General features: G+C 42.1%; 1 protein-coding gene across 2 annotated transcripts; it reads right to left on the reverse strand.

Moving 5' to 3' along the window:
• Positions 1-1,778: 1,778 nt before the first annotated feature.
• Positions 1,779-16,154, reverse strand: LOC138972764 (uncharacterized). Of its 2 annotated transcripts, XM_070345440.1 has the most exons (11): positions 16,110-16,154; positions 15,238-15,325; positions 13,487-13,562; positions 12,961-13,156; positions 11,155-11,238; positions 7,853-7,921; positions 6,837-6,905; positions 5,805-5,873; positions 4,664-4,732; positions 3,580-3,648; positions 1,779-2,350 (listed from the first exon to the last, which is right to left on the reverse strand). In XM_070345440.1, the coding sequence occupies exons 3-11, from the start codon at positions 13,516-13,518 to the stop codon at positions 2,300-2,302; spliced, it is 708 nt and encodes a 235-aa protein (XP_070201541.1). In that variant the 5' UTR covers positions 13,519-13,562; positions 15,238-15,325; positions 16,110-16,154; the 3' UTR covers positions 1,779-2,299. The 2 variants fall into 2 exon arrangements, with proteins under 2 accessions (XP_070201541.1, XP_070201542.1); XM_070345441.1 differs by lacking the exons at positions 3,580-3,648; positions 4,664-4,732.
• Positions 16,155-17,397: the final 1,243 nt, after the last annotated feature.

Genomic DNA, 17,397 nt, shown 5'->3' on the forward strand with positions numbered 1-17,397 from the left:
CCGCGGGGGGTTAGAAAGGGACAGACACTAAATTGATGAAATGAAAGATACATTATTTTTCAATGCGACTATCAAATGCCTTAAAAAACGGCACCACAGAGAATGGCCAGCAACTATATTAACCAAAGTAAAAGTAGAAAGGAACAAAGCATCTGCAGATAGATTGGTGAAACAAAAGACATATACAATCTTAAACCAATGGTTCCATAGATTATCATGGTAGGTCATACAGTCCATTTACACACACAAATCTTACAACTGCTACAGTAACACAACATTCTTGCATGACTGCTAACAACATTAAAAATAAAATTAGAAAGGGACAGTCACTTTCTCTATCTGCAGTTAAAATTGGTGAAACAAAAGATACATTATTTCTTAAGGCGACTATTATATGCCTTAACGGCATCGCAGACAATGGCCAGCAACAATTAAAACCAAAATAAAAGTAGAAAGGGACATACATCTGCAGTTAAGTTGGTTAACCAAAAGATTAATTATTTCTCAAGATGACTGTCACATGCCCTCACATAATCACAAATATGTTCAGGTTTTCATGTGGGTGGAGGAGCATCCATCCTCTTTAAATGCTACACAAAATGCAACACCTTGTGTCTGACTTGTGCGCTTTGTCTGGTGTGTATGGGTTGTGGGAGAGTGACCTTTTTGTGCAAAATCTCTGACAAACAAAGGATTGACCAGTCACTAGTTGGTGGTCTGTCGGCAACACCTGTTTCGTTCCACCGGTTTCTGACAGCCCACTCGCTCGTGATTGGTCAATCCTTTGTTTGTCAGAGCTTTTGCAAGAAAGGGTAACCCGTCCACTTCACCAACAAACCCAAAGGAGTTATTTCCAAACATCTATTATTAATATCAATAAGCAAAGGCTAATCAGACCTTCATATAAGGATGAACAATCGCAAACCAATGGTTCCATAGATTAAGATATCTTGGCAGGTCATACAGTCCATTTTCACTCACAAATCTAAAAATCTGCTGCAGTAACACAAGTATGGAAATATAGGTACCAGACGTATGTATACCAACATATAACATGCCCACACAAATCCCATCTTTTCAGACAAAAATGAAGTATTACAAAAATGAAAAGACCACAAACACAACAAAGAAAATCAAAGCCACTTCAACCTCGTCACATTTCAAAACATTGAATTTAACAAGTTTTGAACAGCCATAAGCAAAATTTGACCATAAAAGTGTTCTGGTCATATGTCTGACAACAACAGTGAATAACTGTAGAATCTCCCCAAAATCAAGTTCACAGGCACACTTTTCATGACAGCAGTAACTTTTAAAAAACCATCACACAACGAGAAAAGATTCAACAATCAAGCATAAATCCACAGGCATGAGTGATTATGAAAGTAAATTAGTGTGTGTGTGTGTAACTGTAAGCAGACAACACAGCAGAATATAGCCATAACATTCTGACAGTCTAAAAACATAAAGTTGGAGATAAAAAAGATTCAATCAGATGGTTAATCGTATTCTGATATGGTTAACCTTAAAGACAATGTCTGCAGAGGTCACAAACTGGCACTACTATGACAATCACACTGAATGAATTTAACACACAAGTTGTTACCGAGATTGAAAGTTGACAAAAAATTACACAATCTTAGACAACAACAAAAAAAGACAATCTCAGAGTAGTTCATCTTTTTTCGCGCGTAGGGGGTGGGGGGGTGGTGCAAGGGAGTGGATTGGCACTTTGTGATTGAAATGCTCGGACACACGGACGACAACAAGAGAGAGAGAGAGAGAGAGAGAGAGAGAGAGAGAGCGAGAGAGAGAGAGAGAGAGAGAGAGAGAGAGAGAGAGAGAGAGAGTTTTGTGTCAATGTGAGCCTGATGTTATTTGTAATGACATGCATTCAAATAATAGCAAGGTAAATTCACGCTAACTTGAACTTAATTCAAAAACAAAATTCTTACACGATTGCTAACAACAACAAAAGTAAAATTAGAAAGGGACAGACACTTTCTCTATCCGCAGTTAAAATTGATGAAAGAAAAGCTTCGACAGTGGTTGTCTGAAGAGAAAAAAGCAGTGGACCATCATTTTTCCACATTTCTGTAAAACAGCAAACTGCCAGGAAAGAGCTGCATAGAAGATGTTCAAGGTAAAGAGCCGAAACTGGCAAAACGCACATGGAAAAACATAAAGGACTTCATTCGTAACAAAATCAAATGATGCTTGTTTTGATGTCTTCCTGGTTCTCAGTTAACTTATCCCAGTTGAGTTTCCTGTTTGATAAGCACTTGTAGCCCAAGTCTTGTCATGGAAGTTTTAGTTTGTGACATCTTCGTCTTTTTTCTGGCCACAGTCCCTGAAAAACAAGGAGCAAATGGTCAGTGGACAAGATATGTATAACTATAAAGTTTTGCAATTTTGTAAGCTTAAATTTTACCCCAATGTCACCTTGAAATTTGACATGGTTCAACCAGACAAGTGTCAGTTCCGACAGACACCAAACCATAAGTATTTGAAGTTTCAAGCTTCTAGGTAAAAACTGTTAAAGAAATTATCAATTTTACATTTTGAAGTAAATCCCCCTGTGAATTTGAAGTCTGATATAAAAAGGTGAGCCATTTCCATCATATTTTGTGGTTATCATCAGTCCCTAGCAGAATGTAATGTTTTAGAACTGTAGCTTCATTAAATGCACCCTCCTTCCTGTGTGATTATATGGGGACAAAGTCTCACTTATGTTCATGCTTTTACATTGGAAAAGACCATCCCTCAACTTAGTCACATTCCAAACATCAACACCCCGACTGCTTGCTGTATGGAACTGGATTTTTTGATGAATTCATTTGTTGCTGTCACTTTGCAACCTTCATTTATCAAAACTTCCTTCGGTGCATAGAGAGCACCTGGGCTGTTCATGTTTGGCATGCAACCATGTTGGGGGAGGGTCTTATCCCTTGAAAAAGCAGGAACACATCCGAGGTCCAACACACGTTTCTTACATTCAAACACAGGACACACATATTTCTGAAGACTTTGTTTCACAACACATTCGCAAAACCTCTCTGATGACCACATATGTAACTTTCTGCTGACCACCCACACTCTCCACACACCATGTATTAACATTTCTGGTGACAACACACAAGTTTGTTTGTTTGTTTGCTTAACACCCAGCCGACTACGAAGGGCCATATCAGGGCGGTGCTGCTCTGACATATAACGTGCGCCACACACAAGACAGAAGTCGCAGCACAGGCTTCATGTCTCACCCAGTCACATTATTCTGACACCGGACCAACCAGTGCTAGCACTAACCCCATAATGCCAGACGCCAGGCGGAGCAGCCACTAGATTGCCAATTTTAAAGTCTTAGGTATGACCCGGCCGGGGTTTGAACCCACGACCTCCCGATCACGGGGCGGACGCCTTACCACTAGGCCAACCGTGCCGGTCAACACACAAGTGTTTACCTTCAAACACAAGACATTTATACATACGTAACGTTTCGATGACCTCTCAAACATTCTGCATACAACCACAAGACAGCAATGTACACCGAGTTTTAAAACCTACACAGGTCCTTACCTTTATGAGAAGCATGTTGAGTATCAGAATCCCCATCACGTGCACACCTTGCAGCACAAGCGCCAGATCCTGAACAAAGAATACAAAGAAATAAAATTAGTTTTGTCACTGTGTCTGTTGCCCCCCCACCCCTCCTCCCATATACAATGCAGTCAGGTGGCAGCTAGTCTTCAGTTGGTAACTGTCTGTTGTGCCCCCCCCACTCCCCCTTCCCCTCCCCCCCCCCTGGTCACTGTGTTTGTTGTGCCCTCACCCCCGTCTGTCCAATGCAATCGGGTAGCAGTCTGCTATTGGTCACTGTGCCAGTTAGTATTTGAAGTTTAAAGCCTCTAGGTAAAAAAAAAAAAAAAAGGTAAAAAATTATCAATTTTACATTTTGAAGTAAATCCCGCTGTGAATTTGAAGTTTGATATAAAAAGGTCAGCCATTACGATCATATTTTGTGGTTATCATCAGTCCCCAGCGGAGGGCAATGTTTAAGAACTGCAGCTTCATTAAATGCACCCTCCTTCCCGTGTGAATAGATGGGGAGAAAAGTCTCACTTATGTTCATGCTTTTACATTGGAAAAGACCATCCCTCAACATAGTCACATTCCAAACATCAACACCCCGACTGCTTGCTGTATGGAACTGGATTTTTTGATGAATTCATTTGTTGCTGTCACTTTGCAACCTTCATTTCTCAAAAGTTCCTTCAGTGCATAGAGAGCACCTAGCTGGGCTGTTTATGTTTGGCATGCAACCATGTTGGGGGAGGGTCTTACCCCTTGAAAAAGCAGGAACACATCCGAGGTCCAACACACGTTTCTTACATTCAAACACAGGACATACATATTTCTGAAGACTTTCTGTTTCACAACACATTTGCAAAACCTCTCTGATGACCACATGTGTAACTTTCTGCTGACCACCCACGCTCTGTTCACCCCATGTATTAACATTTCTGGTGACAACACACAAGTGTTTACATTCAAACACAAGACATTTATACATACGTAACGTTTCGATGACCTCTCAAACATTCTGCATACAACCACAAGACAGCAATGTACACTGAGTTTTAAAACCTACACAGGTCCTTACCTTTATGAGAAGCATGTTGAGTATCAGAATCCCCATCACGTGCACACCTTGCAGCACAAGCGCCAGATCCTGAACAAAGAATACAAAGAAATAAAATTAGTTTTGTCACTGTGTCTGTTGCCCCCCCCCCCTCCTCCCATATACAATGCAGTCAGGTGGCAGCTAGTCTTCAGTTGGTAACTGTCTGTTGTGCCCCCCACTCCCCCTTCCCCCCTCCCCCCCCTGGTCCCTGTGTTTGTTGTGCCCTCACCCCTGTCTGTCCAATGCAATCGGGTAGCAGTCTGCTATTGGTCACTCTGCCAGTTAGTATTTGAAGTTTAAAGCCTCTAGGTAAAAAAAAAAAAAAAGGTAACAAATTATCAATTTTACATTTTGAAGTAAATCCCGCTGTGAATTTGAAGTTTGATATAGAAAGGTCAGCCATTACGATCATATTGTGTGGTTATCATCAGTCCCCAGCGGAGGGCAATGTTTAAGAACTGCAGCTTCATTAAATGCACCCTCCTTCCCGTGTGAATAGATGGGGACAAAGTCTCACTTATGTTCATGCTTTTACATTGGAAAAGACCATCCCTCAACTTAGTCACATTCCAAACATCAACACCCCGACTGCTTGCTGTATGGAACTGGATTTTTTGATGAATTCATTTGTTGCTGTCACTTTGCAACCTTCATTTCTCAAAACTTCCTTCAGTGCATAGAGAGCACCTAGCTGGGCTGTTCATGTTTGGCATGCAACCATGTTGGGGGAGCTGATATGGCCCTTCGTGGTCGGCTGGGCGTTAAACAAACAAACACACACATGTTGGGGGAGGGTCTTATCCCTTGTAAAAGCAGGAACACATCCGAGGTCCAACACACGTTTCTTACATTCAAACACAGGACATACATATTTCTGAAGACTTTCTGTTTCACAACACATTCGCAAAACCTCTCTGATGACCACATGTGTAACTTTCTGCTGACCACCCACACTCTGCACACCCCATTTATTAACATTTCTGGTGACAACACACAAGTGTTTACATTCAAACACAAGACATTTATACATACGTAACGTTTCGATGACCTCTCAAACATTCTGCATTCAACCACAAGACAGCAATGTACACTGAGTTTTAAAACCTACACAGGTCCTTACCTTTATGAGAAACATGTTGATTATCAGAATCCCCATCACGTGCACACCTTGCAGCACAAGCGCCAGATCCTGAACAAAGAATACAAAGAAATAAAATTAGTTTTGTCACTGTGTCTGTTGCCCCCCCCCCCTCCTCCCATATACAATGCAGTCAGGTGGCAGCTAGTCTTCAGTTGGTAACTGTCTGTTGTGCCCCCCACTCCCCCTTCCCCCCCCCCCCCCCTGGTCCCTGTGTTTGTTGTGCCCTCACCCCTGTCTGTCCAATGCAATCGGGTAGCAGTCTGCTATTGGTCACTCTGCCAGTTAGTATTTGAAGTTTAAAGCCTCTAGGTAAAAAAAAAAAAAAAAAGGTAAAAAATTATCAATTTTACATTTTCAAGTAAATCCCGCTGTGAATTTGAAGTTTGATGTAAAAAGGTCAGCCATTACGATCATATTTTGTGGTTATCATCAGTCCCCAGCGGAGGGCAATGTTTAAGAACTGCAGCTTCATTAAATGCACCCTCCTTCCCGTGTGAATAGATGGGGACAAAGTCTCCCTTATGTTCATGCTTTTACATTGGAAAAGACCATCCCTCAACTTAGTCACATTCCAAACATCAACACCCCGACTGCTTGCTGTATGGAACTGGATTTTTTGATGAATTCATTTGTTGCTGTCACTTTGCGGCTGTTCATGTTTGGCATGCAACCATGTTGGCGGATGGTCTTATCCCTTGAAAAAGCAGGAACACATCCGAGGTCCAACACACGTTTCTTACATTCAAACACAGGACACACATATTTCTGAAGACTTTCTGTTTCACAACACATTTGCAAAACCTCTCTGATGACCACATGTGTAACTTTCTGCTGACCACCCACACTCTGCACACCCCATTTATTAACATTTCTGGTGACAACACATAAGTGTTTACATTCAAACACAAGACATTTATACATACGTAACGTTTCGATGACCTCTCAAACATTCTGCATTCAACCACAAGACAGCAATGTACACTGAGTTTTAAAGCCTACACAGGTCCTTACCTTTATGAGAAGCATGTTGAGTATCAGAATCCCCATCACGTGCACACCTTGCAGCACAAGCGCCAGATCCTGAACAAAGAATACAAAGAAATAAAATTAGTTTTGTCACTGTGTCTGTTGCCCCCCCCCCCCCTCCTCCCATATACAATGCAGTCAGGTGGCAGCTAATCTTCAGTTGGGAACTGTCTGTTGTGCCCTCCACTCCCCCCCCCCCCCCCCTGGTCCCTGTGTTTGTTGTGCCCTCACCCCTGTCCAATGCAATCGGGTAGCAGTCTGCTATTGGTCACTTTGCCAGTTAGTATTTGAAGTTTAAAGCCTCTAGATTAAAAAAAAAAAGGTAAAAAATTATCAATTTTACATTTTGAAGTAAATCCCGCCCTGAATTTGAAGTTTGATAAAAAGGTCAGCCATTACGATCATATTTTGTGGTTATCATCAGTCCCCAGCGGAGGGCAATGTTTAAGAACTGCAGCTTCATTAAATGCACCCCCTTCCCGTGTGAATAGATGGGGACAAAGTCTCACTTATGTTCATGCTTTTACATTGGAAAAGACCATCCCTCAACTTAGTCACATTCCAAACATCAACACCCCGACTGCTTGCTGTATGGAACTGGATTTTTTGATGAATTCATTTGTTGCTGTCACTTTGCGGCTGTTTATGTTTGGCATGCAACCATGTTGGGGGATGGTCTTATCCCTTGAAAAAGCAGGAACACATCCGAGGTCCAACACACGTTTCTTACATTCAAACACAGGACACACATATTTCTGAAGACTTTCTGTTTCACAACACATTCGCAAAACCTCTCTGATGACCACATGTGTAACTTTCTGCTGACCACCCACACTCTGCACACCCCATTTATTAACATTTCTGGTGACAACACATAAGTGTTTACATTCAAACACAAGACATTTATACATACGTAACGTTTCGATGACCTCTCAAACATTCTGCATTCAACCACAAGACAGCTATGTACACTGAGTTTTAAAACCTACACAGGTCCTTACCTTTATGAGAAGCATGTTGATTATCAGAATCCCCATCACGTGCACACCTTGCAGCACAAGCGCCAGATCCTGAACAAAGAATACAAAGAAATAAAATTAGTTTTGTCACTGTGAGTGTGACTGCTTGATGCTGGAATTTTTGATGAATTAATGTAACAAATGAGCACATCCGTTTACAATATTAATTCATAAAAAAAATGCCTGCAGTACAGAAAGAGCAGCCAGGCGTCTTCATTGTGGGTATGTGACCATGTTGGGGGATGGTCTCATCTCGGACACATGTGAGTATGTGACCCAATCCGTTCACACGAGAGGGAGTGTTCCTTTTTGAGTTGTGCATTTTGAACAGTTCCAAACAATGTTGCTGTTAAAAGCTTGTATAAAACAATCAAAGTTCTTGAAAGGTTTCTCCTCAGCATCCATATAGGTTTTTCAAAACCTGCAATCATTCCCCCAAAGTTGTAAGATCACAACGTCAGGTTTAGTGCGAAACATCTGTCGTAAGTAGTTGGATCTGGCTCCACAAGGCAAACTCCTCAGCATCCATAGGTTCTGAAAACCTGAAATCATTTCCCCCAAGTTGTAAGATCCAGGGCCTCACATCCACGTCGGACATCGGACATATGAGGATATTTTTTTCAAATGTCCTATACATTTTTCATGCAGGAGGACAAATGTCCTATTGTTTTTGTCACAAAGTGGTCAATGTCCGATTATTCTATCATTTGATCCAGACATCGTCAGTACTTCTCAATTTACAGTAGCCTAGTTTGAATGCTATTGTATCGATGTATTGCGAAGCAATGTGCAGCAGACGAAATTAGACACTTTGTGCCTATAGTACCAAAGAGTTTCCAAGGCTCGCAACTCGGAAGGCTCGAAGCCAGTTGAGAGTTGCCTCCCTTCGCGCTTTCCCCGAAAATAACAAACATGCCGCCTAAACGAAAACTGATCCCAGAAAAGGGACAGAAGAAATTACATTTCAAGTCCCTTTCCTCATCATCTGTCAGTAGCACGGAAACTGAGCTTCCTCCAGCCCCAGAGCAGTTAGAGCCCGACCGCCCAGGTGAGAATGTCGATCGCGATAGTCAAACATCGGAGCCGAAGAAAGACACTACCCCCTCCCTCACCCCCACGCGTAACTTCGTCTCAAGCTGGGCGACATCATTCCCGTGTGTGTCGCATGACCCAGAGAGGAAACTTATGTTTTGCACCTCATGTCAGCACACAGGGAAGTCCAACACTTTTACCGTTGGCTGTTCGAACTTTAGCAATCATCAAGAAACCAAAAACCATGCTGTTAGTGTGCAAGTGCCATCTCTCCAGAGAGACAAGGAGATAGTTGAAACCCGACAGCTGACAAAACAAGAAAAGGGGGCAGCTGTGGCAGTCAAAGCTGCTCACTTTTTGCCAAGCAAAGTATTTTTGTTCTTTTACCCTCGTGCCAAGAAACTAGTCAAGTTTAATTATATTTACGTGTTGTTACGGGAAAAAAATGTCCTTTTGATTTGTTTTTGTTCAGGACAAATGTCCTATCACTTTTACATTGGCCAGGACATTTGTCCTATGCTACCTCTCATGGATGTGAGGCCCTGAAGATCACAATGTCAGGTCTAGTGCGAAACATCTGTCGTAGCCAATTGCTGGACGCGTAAGCCTCCCCTGCCAACAATGTTAACGTACATTTGGCTATCAAGTTTGAAATCAGGACGCATGCGAGGATCGCATCCCGACTCAATGCATTCCCGCAAACGTCTGCAAATGGGATGACCAAAAACCAATGCTTGTAACATCGCAAAAAAAACAACAACACAGAATTAAAAATGTTCACCAAATCCAAAAATCTTGCACCGCCGCCAACTGCTTTCTCCCTGTAATAGTCAATGTCAGATGTAATTTATTGGTAGATTTGTCTCCATTAACTCTACTAGTCATAAGCAACCACACATGGTCAGTCTACCATCCATGACTGACCGCCCTGAAATTTCTTACAGCTGCTACCTGGTCTCATGTCATCAGCACACACCCGGCTGTGACTCCATAGCACACACACATGCTCTGAGTCTATGACCGACCGCCCTGAAATTTCGTATCGCTAATACCTGCCATGCGTTGCTCAGAATCACAATAGCCCGCTCAGAGAAAAGTCGCTCTGGATTGGTCTATGCAACGGGCTCACAACAGGGCAAATCGCTTCACGATGGCGACGAAGAAAGCACGATTGCTGCGAGATATGAAAAAAGTTGTACTTCTTAAACTAGTAGACGATTCGGTCAGTGAAATCGTCAGAGAGAATGTAGTAATGATGGGAAATTTAGCTGGGGTAGTCCCTGAACCTTGAAAAGCGGTGGATCCCTCGGGTCACGTCGAAAACCACGCCGAGAAGATCGAAACACGCTACACGGCATCGCAGTGTAAACACCGCCGCCATCTTGGATAACGCGGCGGGCGGTGGGCGAGCATATACCAAAGCCGCTCGCCGAGTGCTTCGCGAGCACTTTCCTGCACTGCCCTAAGAAACGGCTTTTTGTCATTCGCACTGCGAGCGACCCGTGGCGGTTCGCTCTGGGCAACTCGTCTCTGGTCTCATGTCATCAGCACACACACAGTCTGTGACTGATCATATGGTCGGCAGCCTCACATAGTCACAAAGATTTGTTATCTTCCAGCCTCCGACCCCCTTCCTGGACACCTTGCACATGCATTGCTGAAATCCAAAGTGATTATCCACTAGACCATCCCTCTCAGCGAACTCGCAAAGTCTTCGCACAAACGAATGACCGTACACCATGATATTTCCACACTTGCATGGTGACCCAGATTCCGCTGATCTAGCCATTGTTTTCGGACGAAGACCTGGAGTTGTGCTCAACGCTAACTACACTGATCAACCACAGTTTTTCCCGAAAATATTGTGTCAGTCACCCCTAAACCTTACGAGGTTTTACTTGACCACATAAAAACATCAAATTCAGTACTTATTCCTTCGAACCAAGTCGAATCTCCCCTTCGATAAAAACTTGTCAGTGTTGTAGCGTCCCTTTTGAGAAGTGGCCTTGACCCTTGATAGTGAATCTATCATGACAAGAAAGGTGGACTAGGCCAGTGGACTCAAAATAAAGTGGGTTCGGTCTTGGGACCTGTAACTAAACTCCTCAACTTAAATTTCATTTATAGCTTACATACATTTATTCTCTCTCACATCAGCTAAGACAACACATTCTTATCGACTGTCATAAAGCAAGCAAATGGTCATCATAACCTGTGCATTACATGTACTTTACAGTGAGAAAGGAACATACCAGACTCTTGTTGCTTGAATGATGTTGCCTGAATGGTTGGGGCGCCCTCTTCATCATTATCGCCGTCGTCTTCATCATCCAGAACTGTGACATACACATACAATCTGACAGTGATATAATATAAAAGACAATGAAATCACAATCATTATGTGAACTGAAAAGATAATGGTTTCGACAACTTAGAACAGAACTTCTTTGTTTTACCAATTGTAAGGTCAATGTCAACTGTATCGTGCATGTTTACAACATTGCTGTTTTCAATTGCTTCATGATTTTTTTCCGGATTGTTTATTTTGATTTTGGCACTATTGTGTTCAGGAAACTGTGTTCTTCCTCTTGTCTTGATGCCACTGTATAATTTGACACAGAATGAATGATACATTTAGAATCAAAAGCTCAATCCTGTAACAAGTTTAAAGGCACAGTAAGCCTCTCGTAAACCATCAAAGATACCGTCAGGCTTTTACACACAGTACAAACACCCTTCCATTTGAACGCTCACAGAACAGGAACATCCTAGGTGCGAGCAATTTTCAAATTATTCTTTGACAATCGGACGCCTCGTTTTGGCACTTGCCCTAACTTTTAAAATCAACATGATAAATTGACAGCTTATTACACAAACATTCTTAAATAATAAAAGAATTCTTTTTTCATCAAGACAAGATCAGTACAATTCGAAGTTTTAAAAGTTTGAAAAAAGAAAAGCCAGGAAGCAGGGTCACGCAAAGGTCGTGGTTCTCGTAGCAGACGACGGTTTAATAATGCCTATCGCCAGTTCCTCTGATCAGTCAAAAGCCATCGCTAGAGTTCTTGTGAATCACAGCCATTTGTTTCGTACAGATCCAGAGGTACATAACGTGCAATTGCAGATAAGCTTACAGCGAGTGGCATTCAAATTACAAACTGACGACTACATTGTAAAAAAAGGCAACTGGATCACAGGGGTTCACGATGGCTCAACCGCAACACAGTGGCCTAGTGGTAAGGCGTCTGCCCAGTGAGAAGGAGGTCGTGGGTTTGAATCCCGGCTTTAAAATTGGCAATCTAGTGGCTGCTCCGCCTGGCGTCTGGCATTATGGGGTTAGTGCTTGGACTGGTTGGTCCGGTGTCAGAATAATGTGACTGGGTGAGACATGAAGCCTGTGCTGCGACTTCTGTCTTGTGTGTGGCGCACGTAAAATGTCAAAGCAGCACCGCCCTGATATAACCCTTCGCGGTGGACTGAGCGTAAAGCAAACAAACAAACAAACGATGGCTCAGGGGTAAGATAAACCATGCAAAAATAAATTCTTTGAAAATTGATCGCTCTTTACGTAGGGCACCTAAGATGTTCCCGTTCGGTGAGCGTTCAAATGGAAGGGTGTTTGTACTGTGTAAAAGCCCGACAGTATCTGTGATGGTTTACGGGAGGCTTACTGTGCCTTTAAGTCCCAGTCTGAGCTTCGTCGCACTTGTTAAAATAGTGTTACCTTACGTTTTATCTACACAAAAATAGTTATCAAAAAACAGGCATGTACTGCACCTTTCTGATTATTCCCTGAAATATGGGATTGTCACTGCACATACACCAATGACATTTTTTTTACATGTTAATTATGATAAATTACCGAATACAGTTGAACCCCCTTTTTACGACCTCCACATATCGGAGAAAATCAGATCTTAAAAAAGAGGTAGTCTTAAAATGGAGGTGAATTTACAGAGGTTATGAAGCGAAAATCTTAAAAGGGAGCGAGTCTTATATTGGGGGATCTTAAAAGGGGCGTTCCATTGTGTATGTATGTAGTTGAATTTGACTCTTACCGTCGTCAGCGGAAACTGTGATGTCGTGTCATCCAGTGTCTTCCCACGAATGGTTGCGAGATCACCCTTTTCCAGTGCCAGCAGCAACTTGGCGACCTTTGTAACCTGGTACATCTGTTGTGGGAGGCGATAGAATTCCCTGTGTATTCGTACGTCGTGACCCATGAAGTCAGCCAAAACATCCGAACAGAGTTTCCTGAACACAATGGTGCCAAAATTGAAATAAACAATCCAGAAACAACACATGAAACAATTGAAAACAGCAACTGAACTGTTGTAAACATGCATAATAAAGTTGTCATTAACCTTACAAATTGCAACAGAAGTTCTGTTCTCAGTTGTCGGAAACCCCCTTTTCAGTTCACATAATGGTTGCAATTTTATTGTCTTTTAGATTAGGAAAGTTTCATGGAGAAAGCTTTCTCCCACTACCAGTGTCGCCCACACACCCTGAGCCGAATGCATGTGTGGGTGACACTGGTATAGTGGGAGAAAGCTTTCTTCCTGTATGCAAAATGTAACATACCATTCCAGGTACTCTTTCCTCATTTGGGTCATCAGACTCGACCTGAGCAGCTGCCTTGTCCCTGTTGATCACACCCCTGAGAATAGAAATAGAAACAATGCTATTTCATGTCACTGTAGCGGAAAATATATCCTCAGCATCTAGAAAATAAATACTCAGCCCGTAATTGTTGTCTGATATTTTGAAAATTACAGAAGCAAACAAAATGAAAAACAGTATGACATTCAGAGCAATCATGGGCTACAAACAATGTTCAACTGCTTTTAAATAAATAGTTACATGGTTGTACCTCAATAACTGCCCGTGACTGGTAATCAGGCATGAGCAATATCGGTCGCCCACTTGCCACCAGAAATGAGTGTGGGCGAGTAGAAAGTCTTATAATGATCGCCCACTTGGAGAGTGAAAATGTTGGGTCCAGGCATGAGCAAGATCGGTCGCCCACTCGCCACAGGTGACCAGAAATGAGTGTGGGCGAGTAGAAAGTCTTATAATGATCGCCCACTTGGCGAGTGAAAACTTTGGGTCTGTGGTATTATCATTTTCCGAGTGACGATTGTCTGTTGTGAAGCACATTGTCGTCTATGACGGCTAAAATATTGGATGTGATCCGTTCGGAGCTCCAGTTCGAGCTGATCGGGAAATTCTCTTGTGTGACCATGAACCAATCAGAATAACCAGAACCGGATTTCGGGGTGATCAGGACTTTCTGTGGACACGATTTTAACCAATCAGAATTGTCGACGCAGCTGTAAACATGTGGAAATACTTGGATGACTGCCAACCCCCAAAGAAAAAAGCCAAACCAGAAGGAACGGAGTCCGAGAGACTGAAAAAGTATGACTCCGGACAGAGGAAGCGTACCTTCGAGGCAGACTGGACATAATCTAACTCTGGTTAGCAGAGACACTGGCTAAGCTATGGTCGGGAGAAAAAACATGTCATGTGTACTGCTTGCGAAATGCATGGCGCTTCTAAGAGAGTAAAAAGCCGGGACAAATTTAAGCCAGAAAACATACGTGCACACGAAACATCAAAGTCTCACCAACAAAACACCAAAAAATGGGTAACCTCAAACAAAAAGGTCGAAGACACCGAGGGGGGGACACGCTATGCACCAGCTAACGCAAGACCAGCGTGCTCATGTCACTCAACTGCTGATGCGATAAGTACAGGCGCTTGCAAAGAATTGTTCGCCTTTCACCACGTTTGAATGAATGGAATCGTTTTGTTCTTTGGTAATTTATTTTTGTGGGCGATTGAATTTCAAAATTAACTAGCCCACAAGGCGAGTGAAAATGTTGGAACTTGCTCATGCCTGCTGGTATCTCTAGTGTGGAGACCCACTTATTTTTTTTTAACTGAATTGGCAGAACATAATTATACCATATGAGGCAATCGTTTGTGTGATCATATAGCGCTAGCATTTTAGGCCCGTCTGGCTGGTGTCTCAAAAAGATATGGTACACCCCTGTAGTTATCATTAGTATTTGAAATGTGAACAAGGGATTTTTTTTAAATGTTCTGTTTTGGTCTTGAATAAATTGACACTGCATAATCACTTTTAACTTTAAGTGTATTCAATATTTTAAGTGAACTATACAGATTTGACAGTGACAGATTCATGACTTCTGCTTTGCAAGCCTTCGCGTTTTATTCAGAGAACAAGATTTAAATTCAAACAATTAACAAAAATAGAAGTAACCTACAGTTAGCAAAAACAAACATGAACTTGTGAAGACAGTGCTTACTTATTTCTCAGATGATCAAACAATGCCCTTGCTGTCAGTTCTGTCTTCGCCATGTTGACAGCTATGTGAGCTAGGCCACTGATTCAGTCTGAAACATATATATATATATATATATATATATATATATATATATATATATATATATATATATATATATATATATATATATATATATATATATATATATATATATATATATATATATATATATATATATATATATATAAAACATCAGAAATTGTGAAAGAAACAATTGAAAGTCAGCAGAGACTTTCTTCCGAGATTTTAACTCTTAGCAGAGGAAGAGAGAGAAATAAGTATCCCTTCACAGACAGCCTATTGGGAGCATCAGACCCTCCTCAAGGAGATACTTATATAATGAAAATAACAACTACAGCAACAATAATAGAAACGCTTTAAGAAGTGTACCTTAACACGAATGACCTCAGCATGAATCCAGAATACTTTCGCTCTGAAACTTTGCTGACTTTGCAAATTGCACTATGATAAGTTGTTCAGTTCATTCCAATTCTTTTCCTCATCAAGATATTGCATTTAGCGAACGCCTCTCCTGGTCACTTGTTTGATTTCGTTTCACATGTTGTTTTACTATGTGTATATATACTCTGAGTGTGGACATCATTCCAACAGTTAGCTTTGAAAGCCATCTTAGAAACAAGAAAACAGTTACAGTGGCGCGCACCGCGTTGGCTTCCATGAGACGTAGACTAGTAGCCAGGCAGAAAACCCCGGAGCACCGACAATACTAAACAACACCGGGTTAGAAAAGCATAAACATGGTCAAAATATAAGTCAGGGTATGATACTGCTCTCCTGTATTCAGAAATAACCAAATAATTCTACACAAATACCTTCAGAATTGTGCATGAGAGTGGACGAATCGATTGAAAAACACACACACACACACACACACTCACACACACACGTACATATTAGTAGGGGAGACCGGGGATAGTCGGCCCCCTTTTGCACTTAAACCAATGTGGAGACTAATTTAAGAGAGATAGAGAAACGATTTATGGTTTAAAATGAGCGTTAATATCTTGCTCAAATTTGTGATAAAAAAAAGTGGCCAAACTATTGTAATATTGTTTACAGTTTGGCTGCAAGCAGACCTAGTGACACAGGGTCCAACTTGCCCCGTGTCGGGGTAAGTTGGCCCTACGTATGGGGCAAGTTGGACCCTCACTTTCAGAATGTCAGAAATGATTCACGAGAGCACTCAGTTCAACGGGATTTATTAGACCGAAACAGAAATAAAAACATTATGTTTTGCATCGCAAAACTGAACAAAATGAATCAAAGCACAAAAAATTATTTTCGTGTTGAGGACATCAGTACATGTCCAATAGTACGAGAACAGGTGACTCCTTTGAAGGTCTCACGTGATGCTTGAAATGTTCCAAGAACTTCGGGAAGTTCTCTTCCGTCATCCAACCAGACTTGTGTGCACTTCCCTTAGATCCAGTAGGGGCTCCTGTGAGGAAATGGTCAGAGAACTTGACCCTTGGAAACACAAAAAATGGTGGAACTGAACGACCATCTGCAGATATTGCAGCACACAGGGTGACTAGTTGTCCCCTCTCTGATGACACCAATGATCCAACTTGTTTGGCACCAGTAGGTCCCACGACTTTGCGAGGCTTTTGGACTGTCACCACCCCCGTTTCGTCAACGTTCCAAATGTCCTTCGCCTCAAACTTGTACCTGTCGATTACAGTGCCCAACTTCTGAAAGAAGTCATCAATGTTTGCTCTGTTAAACGCTGTAGCACGACCAATACTGGTAGCTTCAGGTGTTCTGATAGAAATACAGTCTTTATGTCTCTTCATGAAGCCTGAAAACCAGTCAGCCCCAGCACGTTCTTTCTCACTCCATGACTGGGGCATAGGGATGTCAAATTGCTTTGCACACTGATATGCCAAGACACGGACCTCGATTGGGCACAATCCAAAATATATGTCACAAGCATCCTTCAGGTACTTGACCAGTGCCAACTCCTGTTCGTCAGTGAAGACCTGTCGGTGTCGGGTATACCCTAAAGGAAGACCTGCAACATTTTTCTCTCGCTGTGGGGCAGACAGGTTCTTAAATTTCAGAAGCTGGCGTCGGAGTGTTGTCTTTGGCACGTCGATAAGA

This window comes from Littorina saxatilis, linkage group LG8 (genome assembly GCF_037325665.1).
Source record: "Littorina saxatilis isolate snail1 linkage group LG8, US_GU_Lsax_2.0, whole genome shotgun sequence".
NCBI classification, from domain to species: Eukaryota; Metazoa; Mollusca; class Gastropoda; order Littorinimorpha; family Littorinidae; genus Littorina; species Littorina saxatilis.